The sequence below is a fragment of the Calidris pugnax genome, unplaced genomic scaffold (genome assembly GCF_001431845.1).
Source record: "Calidris pugnax isolate Ruff unplaced genomic scaffold, ASM143184v1 scaffold72, whole genome shotgun sequence".
NCBI lineage: Eukaryota > Metazoa > Chordata > Aves > Charadriiformes > Scolopacidae > Calidris > Calidris pugnax.
In genome coordinates this window covers 212,273-228,226 of record NW_015090808.1, presented here as the reverse complement: position 1 = coordinate 228,226, position 15,954 = coordinate 212,273, and the positions used below count along the sequence as shown (strand labels likewise).

At 44.8% G+C, this 15,954-nt stretch overlaps 1 protein-coding gene across 1 annotated transcript; it reads right to left on the bottom strand.

Annotated features, from left to right (window-relative positions):
* Nucleotides 1-722: 722 nt before the first annotated feature.
* Nucleotides 723-13,465, bottom strand: DCK (deoxycytidine kinase). Its single transcript, XM_014938340.1, has 7 exons — nt 13,277-13,465; nt 10,880-10,998; nt 8,731-8,924; nt 7,508-7,655; nt 5,767-5,882; nt 5,183-5,282; nt 723-2,030 (listed from the first exon to the last, which is right to left on the bottom strand). The coding sequence occupies exons 1-7, from the start codon at nt 13,344-13,346 to the stop codon at nt 2,004-2,006; spliced, it is 774 nt and encodes a 257-aa protein (XP_014793826.1). The 5' UTR covers nt 13,347-13,465; the 3' UTR covers nt 723-2,003.
* Nucleotides 13,466-15,954: the final 2,489 nt, after the last annotated feature.

Sequence of the window (15,954 nt, the reverse complement as noted above, 5' to 3'; positions counted from 1 at the left end):
ATGACTTCGCTCCTTCAAACCCCAACTTGGCAGCCAGAGATTTTGTAAAGCTTTCTGGAACGGGACGCAGATAACCTGCCACCGTGTCTGTGTGCTCTGTGACGGGCTGAAAATGAAGGCTTTATTAGAACTCAGGCTTGTTTACTCCTTTGCAATGAGCACTGTCATCCCAATTCCTGTAATTAAATCCACAATTTTGACAGCTGAAACTGTAGGAATAATTGCAGTCTTAGTCAAAATAAAGTTGTTACCGTTCTGACTGATGCCAAGAACGTTTTAAAGGCTTCTGCTACGGTGCTTCAAGTAAATCTGAGCTGAACCTTCATCCATTCCACCTCACTTCACTTCTGGAGCAAAGATCTTAAAAACCTTTCCTTTTACTAGACAACCTTGAGGTCTAAAAGAAGATTTTCTACCATGCTATTGCTATGTTCCACTATAACATAAATACTACACAAAACACTTCTACTGATCAGTAAGTTGTGTGTGTCTGATATATTTTATATAATCCTGTTTCTACCCCATAAGATCATTTCCCAGCCACAGAAACAACCTGAAGCCCATCAGTGTGTTTCAGAAATTAAGATACACCACATATAAAGGAATACATCACCTGAAATTCATCTGTTGTACTAGATTTATGCACCAGCAACCTCCAGTATTCCATACCAGCAATCTACAAGGTTATTTTTCCATGAGACAAGGGAGCCAACACTACCGAGCATTGAAAAAGGCTTTTCCAGCCACTTTTATTTTTCAGCCAAAGGTGAAAGAACACCAGCACAACTTCAGCCACAAAAGAAGACATTTCACCTCAAATTAACAGGCATCACAGTGGACAATAAAATGCTTTACAATAAAAGTTTTGCATTCAGAAGCTGACCCGTGCAATCACTCAGAAATGTTAAAAGCAGAACAAAGCAGCTGGTAAAACACAGCACCTGAGATGTGTACCCTGTGGAGGTGGCATTTCCTGCACCTGAAACAGAAGGGGCTCAGTTAATAAAACAAGAAGCACCAAAACAGCAGCTTCTCCACAAAGGTCTCCCTTTGAAGATGAGAAAGGACAGCCCTGCTTCAGATATCACAGTGTCTTGTCCAAGCACCCAGCAGGCTCAGTGAGCAAAGGGAAGGAAAGCAGGAAACCGCCTCTGACATCCCAAACCTGATCAAGGAAAGGGTTAGAAACACCTCATTTACAGACAGAGGCCATTTGGAAAACTTTCTTCTTCCTTTCACAGTCCCCATCAAGCAAACGCACTCCTCCACAGGAAAAGAGGACTTCCCAACAAGCAAAACCAGGTCTGTTTTATTAAGAGCTCAATAAAAAAAAAAAGGGGGGAAATCCCCCCCCAACAAACATGCTAGAGAATAGAAAGCCTCTTGATACCCTAGCATGCAGTGCACAGTGAAAACAGATATAGAAACTCATTTGATACCTACAAAATTTCAGCCATATCTCAATTTGTTTTAATTCAGTGCATTCTGTGAAGAACTTCAGCTACAAAAATTGTCAGGCAATATTTTTCAATACCTTCGAATATAAAACTCCGGGTTATATTAAAATTTCCTCGCCAGCAAAAGTGGGTTTTACTTTTTTCTTCCTCAGAACAACGCGACATCCATTACAAACCAATTCCACTAAAAAAAAATCCACCACCTTCTTGAAAATTAAATAGCTACTGGGCACAAAATAAATTTAAAAAAATACAATAAAGATACTCCAGAAGAACTTATTGGTCTGATTAGAAACAGGCGCAACGTTTAGGAACTCTCTGAATTCTAGTATCTTCAGAATTTGTGTGTGTTACTTAATAACAAACAGACCTACTGATTTATTTAGTCATTTCCCTATTCACAAAGTTTGTTTGTTCCTCACAATTAAAGCAACAGGATTGAGTCCTGCCTCTCCAGAGGCCTCCTCTAAAAGCAGAAGCTGTACTTCAGACTTTGACGGCGCAGACGTTTGGAACAGTTTGACTCAGCCTGCGCTTCAAAGAGGATTATAACGTGCTCAAAAATTCTTTGACCTGCAAAAAGAAACAGATATCGTCAATCAAACTAAGTCCTTATCAAGAGAAATACACAGCAACTACATTTACCTCTCCGTTGCTTTATGCTTTGCTGCAACCTACAGGAATTGGGAAAAAAATCATCTTAATGCCATTTCTTGTCCACCAAGAACTTTTTTCAGCCACTGAACCTGTAATTTAGCAGGTAGAGACACACGCATTGGAATGATGCTCACTCCTCCCGTGGTCCTAAACTACAGTCCTACATCCCAAATGAATTACCTTAACAGCAGGTCTCACCTCAACAGGAGGAAGATAATGAGCACCTCAAAAGCTCTGTCATTTGGGAAACACCAAGTCACACCCGCTGCCAGAACAGCGTTCATATTTAATGTCCATATTTAATGTTACCAAGTCACACCCGCTGCCAGAACAGCGTTCGTATTTAATGTCCATGAACAACCCAATGCAGCTAATTAGTGCCTTCCTTGGAATTTGAGGTTGGCAAAGAAATAATAAAACGATACCTAGCAAAACCACAGTACTAGAAAAAATACCTGATTCTGTAGAAAAATGCCATAAGCAGCTTGGCTGCTGTCAAACTCATTTCCAGTATTTGAAGAGTGGCTCAAATGGCTACATCGACCTAAAACCTAACATTCTACAGGCCAAAACATCACTATTATCTGAAACCTCAAGTCAGAAAACCATGATCCTACGGAGAGCACCAGGACCCAGTACAGCACCTCAAATAACCCCTGCAACTGCGTGAGGAGTGGACCCAAACCAGGCTACACTCTGAAGGACAGTCATTTGAGACAACATCTTAAATTCAGGTCGGTACTCAAGGTGACGGGAAGACGACGTGCTGAGAAGGTACTTCGTGCCACAGGTTTGTGTGCCTTTCTGTGTTCCCCCTTCACTCCCACTTCCCAAGAGAGTAATTACTCCCTCCCTTGAACACATAGGGGCAGGAAGAGGTGGCAGTGAGGCCCAGGCCACCTGTTTCACAATATAGCCACCCAGAGGATACAACACCCAAGGAATCCAGGGCGAAGGCACACACCTCCTATCTCTGCTTCAAGAGCATCCTCACAACTACGCCATGATACAGCCTCAACTGGGAGCATTTTCCTCTCTGTCCCCTCAAGCTGGACAACTGCATAGAGAGGAACCAACAATTCGCTGGAGAACATGGTATTATTCATAGAATTACAGAATGGTTCAGGTTGGAAGGGACCTTAAAGACCCTGTATCCAGTGCCACCCCCTGCCCTGGGCAGGGACACCTCCCACCACACCAGGTTGCTCCAAGCCCCCTCCAACCTGCCCTTGAACCCCTCCAGGGATGGGGCAGCCACAGCTTCTCTGCCCAACCTGGGCCAGGCTCTCACCACCCTCACACCAAACAAGTTCTCCCCCACATCTCAGCTCCATCTCCCCTCTTGCAGGGTCAAACCCTTCCCCCTCCTCCTAGGGCTCCCCTCCCTCATCCAGAGTCCCTCCCCATCTCTCCTGGAGCCCCTTGAGGGACTGGAAAGGGCTCCAGTCTCTCTCCAGACTGGAAGGGCCCCCCAACTCTCTCAGCCTGTCCTCCCAGCAGAGGGGCTCCAGCCCTCCCAGCATCTCCGGGGCCTCGTCCAGCCCTGCTCCACCGGTCCATGTCCTTCTGCTGTTGGTGGCCCCAGAGCTGGAGGCAGCACTTGGGGGGGTCTCCCCAGAGGGGCAGAATCCCCCCCTCACCCTGCTAGGGTTGCAGCCCAGGGTGTAGGTGGTTTCTGGGCTGCCAGCACACGTTGCTGGCTCACGTAGCAGAGGCTCTCATACTGGGAGACATCTGTAAACATTTTGTCCAAATTCTCCCCATGAAATGGAAACGGATCTCAGATCCCATTCTCCAGCTGTGACCCTCCCCTTCCTAGTTCAGGGCTCAAGGAGGCAGGGAAAAAGAGGTCAAATCCCTTTGTGTAGAGAAGGGAACACACAACTGTGCCAACACTCTGACTGGAAATGCCAAAAAAATAAGGCCAGCACAGGGCTGAGGCTGTTCCCAGATAACCCGACAGCTACACAGCACCAAACTCCTCTGAAAGCCCCATTTAGGTGCCTGAGCTTGGCTTTATCTCAGGGTGCAGCCTCTTCACTCCCCAGCTGCCACGTCCAGTCATTCCATCAATTAACAGGCTTTAAAAAAAGAGGCAAATACAACAAATGCTGGTTTTAATCAGGTGAGCGGTTCCACTTCTCCGCGGATAAACGGAGATCAAAGGACAAAGCTGCTTCCCTCGTGAGGTAAACAATTTTTTCCCCCAAAGAGTGGAAAAACTCTTGCCCTTGCTGAGGTCTGCAACTCATTGCAACTACTCAAATCAAAGCTGAGTCGCCCTCAGCTGAATCTCATCATGATTCAAACACCACACACCTGAGCAGTTCAAACATGAACCATTTGGCCCATCTTTAAAATACAATATGTCTTTTTGTGCAAAGGATTAGATCTTCTTAATGCAAATGGAAAGCTCGACTTGAATTCTCTTTTTGTCAAATAGACATTTTTTTTTCCACGCCTTCAAATAAAACTAAAAAATACTTCAGATATATATTCAGCACAAGTCCCTGAACAAAATAAAAAGCTGTGTTTGAAAAGCATTCCCTGAAGTTTCAGGCCACTGCTTTGGAGCAGGATTTTGAATAATAAACACAACTGAAGGGGAAAACTTTAATGATAGTGCAAATCTAATAAACAAGCCTAAAAAGGAAGACTTTATCCCAGCCATCCAACTGGGACCTGTGCAGCCTTCCTCCTCTCTCCCTCATCCTCTCCCACCCCCACCACATTTCCTAGGACACCTGCACAGCGGTAGAGGCAGAACGAGCAAATAACAGTTCTTATAAACAGCTGGGGGTTATTTAAATTAGAAATTATATTTGCAAACAAAGCTACTAGTGAAAGTCTTCTCAAACAAGCCTGGAATATTCCCTTATCCCCCCCCTTTTTTTTTAATGGAAAATTAATATAGGAAATAGCATGGAAAAAATCAGGTTCTACAGGTCCTAAGTCTGGTCTGACTTCAAAGAATGCTCTACTTTGAGATGCAAGATGTATCCCAAATTCATTCTGATGTGCTGGCAATAAACCGAAATCATGAGTTTGTTCTGCTTGTGCAATTTTACCTTTTCAGTCATGTGTTCATATCTGTCCTTTTTGCCTTTAAAGTCTTCATTAACGTCTAATGTTAAAATGGGTATTTCCTGTAGATATTCAAAATCCGTTCTGTGGGATAGAAACAAAGAAAATATTAATAGCTTAAAAAAAAAAAAGTATTCACCATTCAAGTCTCTGTCAGCATTTTCATTAAGAATCCCATGAAAAGGACTGCATATATAAATTACAGCCACAAATTCTGAATATACAGCAGCCTGGATTTCCAGCGTGGCTCCTAGGATACATTCTTGATTCTTGAACATTCTGTTCCCCCAGCACCTCAAGTTAAATTCAGCTGTGTATTAAAATTAGTTCAGCTGAACCCTTTGCTATTCAGAGCTCTACACGAAGAGAGCTCAAGGCACACTGCACATCCTAGCAATAATTACCAAGATTTAAAGCCAATACTACTAGAGAAGTAGGGGCTGAAATCATCCTGGAGTTTACCTTTGCATATCCTAGGAAAAGGTATAGTTCACTGGTGGAAAAAGCATTACAGAACACCATTACAAAGATTTACCCATCTTTAAGTAACCATTTAAAACAAACCTACCGCAGCGTCCGGTGCTGAAGCCAACTTTCGTGTTTGTAATGAAGTTTCTCCAGATATTCAATGGGAATTTCTTGCTCTTCATCTCTCCCACGCAAGTAAATCCTATTTAAGCATTTCTAAAGGCAAAAGAAATTAAAATAAATTTAAAAATTAGTTGGTTTTGCTGACCTTGGAGCCCTCACTACAAAAAAAGCCATTGAGGGGTTGGAGCAGGTCCAGAGAAGAGCAACGGAGCTGGTGAGGGGTCAGGAGCACAAGTCTTATGGAATTGGCTGATCTTTAAGGTCCCTTCCAACTCTAACCCTTCTATGATTTGTTCCTGTCCTGAGCACATCCAAAGCCTCACTAACAAACCAATCAACACTGTTGTACTTTGTAATTTAAATATACATTCTTGACTGTGGGTGTCTATTTTTGTGTGGGTGTCTATTTTTGTTGTGGGTGTCTATTTTTGTCAGTTGGGTTGACAGTTGGACAAGATGATCTTTAAGGTCCCTTCCAACCTAGAAGATTCTGTGATTCTGTGACTTTAAAAAAAAAAGCCCTCTGAGAAACTCCAGTGTTACATTACGCAGCTGTTTACAACAATAACAGAGTTGAAAGCATCAAAGTTGGAAGTGACCTTTAAGTTAATTACTGCAATTAGAGCTCTTCTAAACCCCTGTTTTTCTCTTGTTCACGTAAGTTTTGTACTCAAAAGATATATTCGTTATGTAGTTGTCTTCTTCTAAAAGAATATTAGATGCCCAAATATCAAAGCAGTGTCACAGAGACTCACGGTTCCTCCAGCTGAAAGGGATTCACACACACACTCCCAACTCAGCTGTGACATTAACTATAAATTGTTATATACATATAACTATATATACACATATATAGGGACTCTGGATGAGGGAGGGGAGCCACAGGAGGAGGGGGAAGGGTTTGACCCTGCAAGAGGGGAGATGGAGCTGAGATGTGGGGAAGAACTTGTTTGGTGGGAGGGTGGTGAGAGCCTGGCCCAGGTTGGGCAGAGAAGCTGTGGCTGCCCCATCCCTGGAGGGGTTCAAGGGCAGGTTGGAGGGGGCTTGGAGCAACCTGGGCTGGTGGGAGGTGTCCCTGCCCAGGGCAGGGGAGTTGGAACTCGATGATCTTCCAACTCAAACCATTCTCTGATTCTATATCACAACGTTCCTATAACTATTTTGTATTTTCCTTTGTGTTTTTTTTTTCAGTTCCAGTGGTATTTTTTTGTTTTCTCTTGTTGTATATTCTGTTTCTATAATTAAATAATTATTTTTAAATTACTGTCATCCTACTTTATTTAAAAATACACCAGCTACATTTGAAAAAACATTCCTTGTTTAAGTATTTCCAGACTCTATTAAGTCATAACTCAAGTATTGTAGTCTTCAGGGGAATGCTACCATCTGAACTGAGCTGTTCTGAGTCGTTCAAGATTTTGAAGTTACATTTCAAGGAGAATTTCTCAACTGTTTCCTTGCCTGAGACATTCAAAGCAATCCCCTAAACCAAACCCCCTAAACCCCAAAAATCCACCTACAGTGACACACCATTGCGACCTTACTGAAGTCAACTGCGAGCATATTCTTCTTTTATCATAAAAAAAAGGCCTAGAATCATAGTTAAACCCTACATTTTAAGAAAATAATACAGTGGAAGTATAGACAAAGATCAAATTTTACAGACAAAGCACAGAATGCTCTCATTCTCTGTGTGGTCATAATTTTTTATTCCTTACCTCAGGAGTGGCTCGGAGATAAATGATCCCATCCAGCTCCAGGCTTTGCCCAAACTGCTTATTCATCCAGTCGTGCCAGTCCTGGTAAATAGTCCATTCCGTTTCATTCATGCAATCAGACTCGTATAAATTAGCTGCAAAGATATATCTGCAAACACAGAGTGATGTAAACGAAAGTGAGAGTGAGCAGAGTTATCGCTTTGCCTCAAATCCTGCACTGTAACTAGAAAAGAAGCTGAATGTAGTAATTATGTTAATTTTGTGATGTGTGCTTGGACTGGAAATAAAGAGCGAGTATCCCCATCCTGACCCACAGCAGGGTCCACAAAAAACAGTAACGTTTGCAGCCGGGGTATCTGTTCAGGAACAATCATAGAATCATAGAATCATTGAGGTTGGAAGAGACCCTTGGGATCATCGAGTCCAACCATCTCCCCTACTCTACAAAGTTCTCCCCTACACCATATCCCTCAGCACTGCATCTAAACGTCCCTTAAACACAGCCAGGGATGGTGACTCCACCCCCTCCCTGGGCAGCCTGTTCCAATGCCCGACCACTCTCTCTGTGAAAAATTCCTTCCCAATGTTCAGTCTAAACCTCCCCTGTTGGAGCTTGAAGCCATTCCCTCTTGTTCTGTCACTAATTACCTGTGAGAAGAGACCAGCACCAACCTCTCTACAGTGTCCTTTCAAGTAGTTGTAGAGAGTGATGAGGTCTCCCCTCAGCCTCCTCTTCCTCATACTAAACACCCCAGCCCCTTCAGCCGCTCTTCATATGATTTGTCTTCTAGGCCCTTCACTAATTTCGTTGCCCTACAAATCGCGACCAGTTTGTGCACTGTGGTCATTTATTTACAACATATTAGAACATTGTGCACCCCTCAGGATTACGTGATGGGATTTAGTTATCAAATCTAACCTTCCCAATGCAGGAACACGGGTATTCACACGTATCAAAAACATGTCAAGAGGAGGCACAAAACTCAGTCGGGCTCTGCTTTTTTTTTTATTTATGTGTTTTACTTTGGAGAATTTTGATCTTCAGCGTGATGGGATTTAGTTATCAAATCTAACCTTCCCAATGCAGGAACACGGGTATTCACCAGTATCAAAAATATGTCAAGAGGAGGCACAAAACTCAGTCAGGCTCTGCTTTTTATTTATTTATGTGTTTTACTTTGGAAAATTTTGATCTTCAATTAAAGGACTTGAGTCCAACGCACCTGTCGCTGTAGACAGACCGCTCGAAGAAGACCACAGGATTCTCCACATCTTTGAGTTTGCCTTCAAGGGATCTGAGCTGAGCCCGGATCCTGCTGAGACACGCGTAGGTCTGGAAGGTGAAGGACCACCTCTCTGGTTTCTCATACATCATGCGAAGCACGTTCCCACCGCTCTTCTGCGACGTGGTCAGCTCCTGGTTTCAAACACACACAGAGTCACCCTGTCACTGAGAGCCATTCAGCCTTTATTTCAGGTTTACAATTGCACCATTTACCTCTCAACCCTATTTGTAATACAAGGCTGTAAACAGAATCACAGAATCACAGAATCTTCTAGGTTGGAAGGGACCCTAAAGATCATCTTGTCCAACCATCAACCTAACTGACAAAAATAGACACCCACACAACAAACAAGGAGCATCACCATCACTAAACCAGACCTCCCAGCACTACATCAACCTGTCTTTTGAACACCTCCAGGGATGGGGCCTCAACCACCTCCCTGGGCAGCCCATTCCAATGGCTGAGAACCCTTTCAGTGGCAGCTCCAGCCACTCTGCCCTTCCCTTGGCACTGAGCTGAACCAGCAACTCCCTGCAATCCACCTGTCAGAGCGCTCAGGTACCAAAGCCCTTTGATCACTATTTACAAGCTTTAATCAAAGAACAACATCCTGTCGGTACAAAAAAAATCGACTGCACTTTAGAAAAAAAAAAAGCCATGTTGCTTTTACTCTGACAAGCCTGAGTTTAAAGTTGGGCTCGTTTTGTTTTTCCACCTATTAATGACAGTTCCTATGTCAGCAGCTGCTGAGGCAGCATCTGAAGATAGGATTACGCTCTCGTCTTACCTGGGAGGATCAGGACTGACTCTGGGCCAAAGATCTCTCTCAGCCCTCGAGGGAGATCAGACACCTCAAGCCAGCAGCTAAAAGACAGGGGAACAGAAAGCCTGGCTCCACTGGCCAGGACATGCCCCTCTACTCCCTAATCAAGTAGAGAAGATGACCTTTCACAAGTCAGAACACCCTTATTTATCAGTTTCTCCAGTAAGAAATTAAAGATACAGAACTATGCTCTGGGAAAGATCCCGATATCCTTGAAAAACATTGTATTTTTTAATACAGTACTAAGCCAACTGAAGTACTTCAGGTGCCACTTTCATAAGAACCAATAACTACAAAAGCAGGAAGACACATCTCTCTCAGTTCACACACCCATAAAAAAGGAACCTAAAAGACATGGGAACAGAAAGCCTGGCTCCACTGGCCAGGACATGCCCCTCTACTCCCTAAATCAAGGAGAGAAGATGACCTTTCACAACTCAGAACACCCTTATTTATCAGTTTCTCCAGTAAGAAATTAAAGATATAGAACTATGCTCTGGGAAAAATCCCAATATCCTTGAAAATCATTGTATTTTTTAATACAGTACTAATCCAACTGAAGTATTTCAGGTGCAACTTTCATAAGAACTAATAACTACAAAAGCAGGAAGACACACCTCTCTCAGTTCACACACCCATAAAAAACGAACTTCCCAAATATTTTATTTTTTTCCTCCTGATCCTGCAGGATAAGGAAAGCACCAGGTTTATTCAAGATGGAAAATGCGAAACCCTACTTTTTGGTACTAAACTATATTAAAAAAAGCAATAATCAAGATGTGTAATGCTGATAACTTTCCCCAGAAAAGGGAAGGAGAAGAGGAAAAGAAACCAGGCAAAGGCCTATTGTTCAGGCTGTATGACATTCTCACCAGAACCAAACCTGGTGTGCAGCCCTGCCCTGCTTTACAGCCCCCTGCCCTCACCCAGCTAGATCACAGTTCCAAAAAGTCACTTCTGTTTAACTTTTTTTTCCATTCCTTGCTTTTACACATAAGATAGAACAGGCTTTCACTGATTTTACAATTGACATCCTGACGTTGAGTACCATTTATTCTATAATACACTGAGCAGACTGGAAAACAGGAACTCAAATATTACGGTAAGAGTCATCGAAAATGTTGCCTTCATGTATATTTTCTAAAATATCTGTCTATATATCTTCTGAAATTAGAAGAACATTTGACTGGTTTTGTTCCAGTTTTGGGTGGGGTTTTTTTAATTATTATTTTAAAAGTTTCATCTTAGTTTCTTCTCCCATACCTCGCTCTCCTCTTCAGAGTTCTGCTGGACGTTGCACCATCTAGCTACAGGCTCAGGAACAACCTCCCAGTCCTCAGCAGCTTGTTTGAGAATATTCACAAACGTCGACTTCCCTGCAGCTGTAGAAAAGGCATCCGGGAGGAACAGCAGTCAAAAAACACCCGTAGTATCGTTATTTAAGCACCACACAGCTCTGGTGTCAAGTCCCATAAATGAATCTCCCACACCCACGTACTTGTGACTTCATGACAAGCACGGATTGAAAGCCATCGTGTACCACAGACCATCAATTAACTGAGAAACAGGGGGGTTCTTTTTTATTTCGTACCTCACAGCAAAAATACCAAGTTCAACAAAAGCCAACAATGACAACCAGTCTCAGCCCAGATCAATTATCTAAATTCTAGAAAGTTACATTGCAATTAGAATACCAAGTGTTACCAGTGTGGTGAGTAGGACTCAGGAGGTGATGGTCCCCCTGGACTGGGCACTGGGGAGGCCCCACCTCGAGGGCTGGGTCCAGTTTTGGGCCCCTCACCACAAAAAAAACATTGAGGGGCTGGAGCTGGTGAGGGGTCTGGAGCACAAGTCTTGTGAGGAGAGGCTGAGGGAACTGGGGGTGTTCAGCCTGGAGAAAAGGAGGCTGAGGGGAGACCTTCTGGCTCTCTCCAACTCCCTGAAAGGAGGGTGTAGCCAGGGGGGGTCGGTCTCTTCTCCCAAGGAACAGGCCATGGGACAAGAGGAAACAGCCTCAAGTTGCACCAGGGGAGGTTCAGATTGGATATCAGGAAAAATTTTTCCATGGAAAGGGTTACTAAGCCTTGGAATGGGCTGCCCAGGGAAGGGGTTGAGGCACCATCCCTGGAGGGATTTAAAAGATGGGTTGACACAGTGCTGAGGGACATGGGTTAGTGATGGGTTTTATCAGAAGGTTGATGATCTTAAAGGTCCCTTCCAAACTGGACAATTCTATGATCCTATGATTTTTTTTTAAAGATACTTAGTCATCTAGTCTCAGGCCTGAAGCTGCAGTCTTCCCAAATTATTTTAGAAAGGGGAAAAAAAAAAAAAAAGCAAGCAATGACAAAGGAAACTTAAAACAGAAGTTATGCTTTCTCAAATGCAGGTACAAAGAGGCGTTACTAGTGACTTCCTGAAGCACAGAGACATTATTCTGCCGCCAATTGAAAAAAAAAAACCACCCAGGAAATTTTAAAAAGAGCTGTTAAACCTGAGAGAACGCACCCAGTGGCTATCAACCACCAACGTACATACTGGTAAAGTAACACCCTGGCAGCTCCTATCTTCCAGTTTAGGCACACCCTCTTGCCAAAATAAAATAAAAAGAAGAGTAATATTTCACTATGATCAGCCCATAACTTTTCCTCCTTGTTACAACAGCTGTGCAGGCTTCTCGTGTTAATTAGCAGGAGCATTGAACATGAGGAGTTTGACCCAGCAGCCTGCAATTACACAGGTGTTTTACGCTACAATCAGGACAGGTGGGGGAGAAACCTTAACCAGGACTTCAGTGCAAAAAAGGGAAATAAATTAAAAAGCATTATAGAAAGCTTTTTTCCTCCCCCTCCCAAATATCATCGTTTTTATAGCATTAATTTCTGCCGTGTCAGGGGAAAGTTTCTGAAGTTCTTCACAGAATCAGAGAATGCTATGGGGTTGGAAAGGACCTCTGGAGATCATCTCCTCCAACCCCCTGCCACAGCAGGGGCACCCACAGCAGGTCCCACAGGAACGTGTCCAGGAGGGTTTGGAATGTCTCCAGAGAAGGAGACTCCACCACCTCTCTGGGCAGCCTCTGCCAGGGCTCTGCCACCCTCACACCAAACAAGTTCCTCCTCATGATGAGGTGGAACTTCCCGTGTTCCAGTTTGTGCCCGTTCCCTCTTGTCCTGTCCCTGGGCACCACTGAGAAAAGCCTGGCCCCATCCTCCTGACACCCACCCTTGAAGGATTTATAGGTGTTGATCAGATCCCCCCTCAGCCTTCTCTTCTCCACACTAAAATGATCCAAGTCCCTCAGCCTTTCCTCATCACAGAGATGTTCTAGTCCCCTCATCATCTCTATAGCCCTCTGCTGTCCCCTCTCCAGCAGTTCCCTGTCCTTCTGGAACCGGGGAGCCCAGAACGAGTTTAGAATCCATGCGATCCCCCCTGAGGCTGCCCTTCTCCAGCCCAACAGCGCCAGGTCCCTCAGCAGAGGCGCTCCATTCCCTTCACGATCTTTCCCCGTCCCCTCCCGCCGGGCTCTCCCCACAGCACGCCCCTGACTGAAACCGGGGGGAAAGGGGCGAGGAAACCCCGGTTGCCAGCGCAAAGGGAAGGTCGTGCCGGGGAGGCCTCTCCCCACAGCCGAGGGCCCGAGGCCCACAAACTCACCGATGTTCCCCTCCACGGCGATCTTCTTGATGCGGCCCTCCAGCCGCCCGCGCTTGGGAGGGGTGGCCATGGCGGCGACTGAGGGGAATAACGGAAATAACGGCCGCGCTCGCGCCCGCCTTCGAATTTGGCGCCCCCCGTCGGGGCGGGGGCCGGAGACGACAGAGGGGAGGCCGCGGCGCGCGGAGGGCGCCGGGACGGGACAGTGGGCGCAGGGCGGGCGGTGGAGCGCGGAGCTGTCGATCCAAGCAGGCAGTGCTGAGGATGGGAAGGGGGAGGAGCGCATCGATGCGGGCTGGGCGCCCGCACCTGACGCGAGTTGCTCGGTTCTCAGCCAAAGGGGCGGGAGGGAAGCAACGGCCGCGGAGGTCACCCAAAGGCCCTCAGGTGTTAAAAATCGCCCAGAAGTACCTCAAAGCGACAGCTGGGTTGGGGTTTCAAGGAGATCAAGGGCACCTGTTTGGAGAGTTATTGCTGAAAACCACCAAAAATCTGCCCAAAACACCCTCACAGCATGTGGCTGTTTGGCTTAACGGAGTAAAATGGGGGGGAAAAAAATCCTCGAAGGGGTGAAAGGGGGACAGTCACGACCACCACATGCTGCTCTGTTCCAGCCTCTCAGTGCAAACACCCTCAACCACTCACAAAACCCACCATTTTTAGGGAGATGGCTGTAAAAGCTGGATTTTTACCCCTTTTTTTTCAGGCTGAGAGTGCAAAGAGAGGACTCACAGTGGGATGGGGTGCTCCGGAAATCTGGAGGGTGGAGACATTGGGATACAGGCAGAGAAAAAAAGAGTGGAAAAAAAGAAAGAAAAACAAAGCAAAAAGCCCCATGGCCAAAAATGGGGTATTTCACATGGAACCAGTGCCCTGGGAGACCCCTGCAAGAGCAAAGCTCTCCCAGTCTTCCCAGTTTAAGGGGTCACAAAGCAAGGAGAAGGGGCTGAGGACTGTTTATCGCTCTCGGGTCTGCCTGAATTACAAACGGTCCCAAATTCCCAGAGTTACACACAAAAAAACCCCCACTAATTAGTTGGGATGTGGACAAAGCACAGGGGGAAAACACAAACCTCCTGCTCCTAGAGGGATGGATAAGTTAGAACCGAGCTGAAGAAGGCAACCAAAGCCAGCGGTGGTCAAACATAGCTATTTATTGTCTCTTATAAACAGCCTTCCGTTTCTTCTTGAAAAAAAACCAAAACAAAAAACAAAACTCTAGAATTTAAATATTTCTGTCCCGTGACATACCCCCCTCTGTATACAGTATTTACAACTCGCAAAGAAACAACGTTGCAGATTTTGCAGACATTCAACTTTTCTTTTTTTTTTTTTTTTTTTTCTATTTTTCTTTTCTTTTAATCAAAAGCTGTTCTGGTTTAAAACTAAAGATCTCCGTCGGTGACTCCGAAGGGAAGCGATATTGGCACAATTAAAGGTTACAATTAAGGGTTCTCATCGGTTTATATTTCTCCCAGCTATTTTAGGATTCTAAAGGAGGAAAAGGTTAGTGTCGCTTTTGTAATAGCTTCTCTATTTTTTTTTTGCCTTCAAAAAACGGCTCTTTTACCCAAACTTCATTCATTTTTATTGCGTTTTTCTCTCTCTCCCCCGTGGCACAGGGAGGACCTAACCAACACCTGCCCAAGGAGTAAAAGAGCCGTGAAAAAATCAAGCGTTCCCTCCGCCCCACGCCTCTGAAAAATGTCAAAACCGTACAAAAATAATGAGTATAGTTTTAGCGGCTATAAAAATTAATTTCCCCTAAAAATACAATACTCTAGGAAGGATTTGGGGAATTGGTTCTTCAAAGAAATAAAAAAAAAAAAAAAAAGGAGTATTTATCTAGACTGCCATCTTCACCTGGCACGAGGAAATGGGAGGAAAAAAGAGGGAAAATAAAGAGGTTTAACGTTTAAATGTTAATCTTGGCTTGAAAGAGAAGATGATGTGCAGGAAAAGATGATGGGCGTCCGTCAAACTGTCAGTGGTTTTAGGAGGGGGGGTTGGAAAAAAAAAAATAGATAATGGAGAAGGAAACACAACTCGGTGACCAGGGAATCTTTTAGTGAAAGGAACAAAAAAGTGGGGGAGGAGGGGAGGTTTTTGGGGGGGTGCTCAGTCCCTAACCACTGAAGCGGGACATGGCTCCTCTCTATCCTCAAGTCAAAGCCCAAGTTCCAAGCTCGACATTGCATAGTAAGCGGTAAAAGAAACAACTCGGTCCTTGCGGACGGGGAGGGGGGGCCACCCGGCCCCTTGGAAACCTCTTTGCTCCCTTCAAGCAACAGCACGAGGTGGGGCTTTTATTTGCTGTTTGTGAGGGAAAATAAAGAGGTTTAACGTTTAAATGTTAATCTTGGCTTGAAAGAGAAGATGATGTGCAGGAAAAGATGATGGGCGTCCGTCAAACTGTCAGTGGTTTTAGGAGGGGGGGTTGGAAAAAAAAAAATAGATAATGGAGAAGGAAACACAACTCGGTGACCAGGGAATCTTTTAGTGAAAGGAACAAAAAAAAAACCAACCCAGGAGTCTGTTGGTGCCGCAGCTTTTTAAATAGTGGGGCTAAAAGGAGGGGGCGGGGGGGTTATATACAGTAAAATACAGCACTCTGGCAGGTAGGGAGGGGGGAGAGGAGAAGAAGTAGTATCCAAAAAGGAGGTTTTTTTACAGTAAAA

Excerpts from the sequence above, each read along its gene's own strand:
- DCK (XM_014938340.1), bottom strand. The coding sequence starts at position 13,346 with ATGGCCACCCCTCCCAAGCGCGGGCGGCTGGAGGGCCGCATCAAGAAG. Across the intron at positions 7,656-8,730 it reads CGGTCTGTCTACAGCGACAG|ATATATCTTTGCAGCTAATT; the intron begins GTGCGTTGGACT and ends CTGTGTTTGCAG. Across the intron at positions 5,283-5,766 it reads CTTCAGCACCGGACGCTGCG|AACGGATTTTGAATATCTAC; the intron begins GTAGGTTTGTTT and ends TCTATCCCACAG.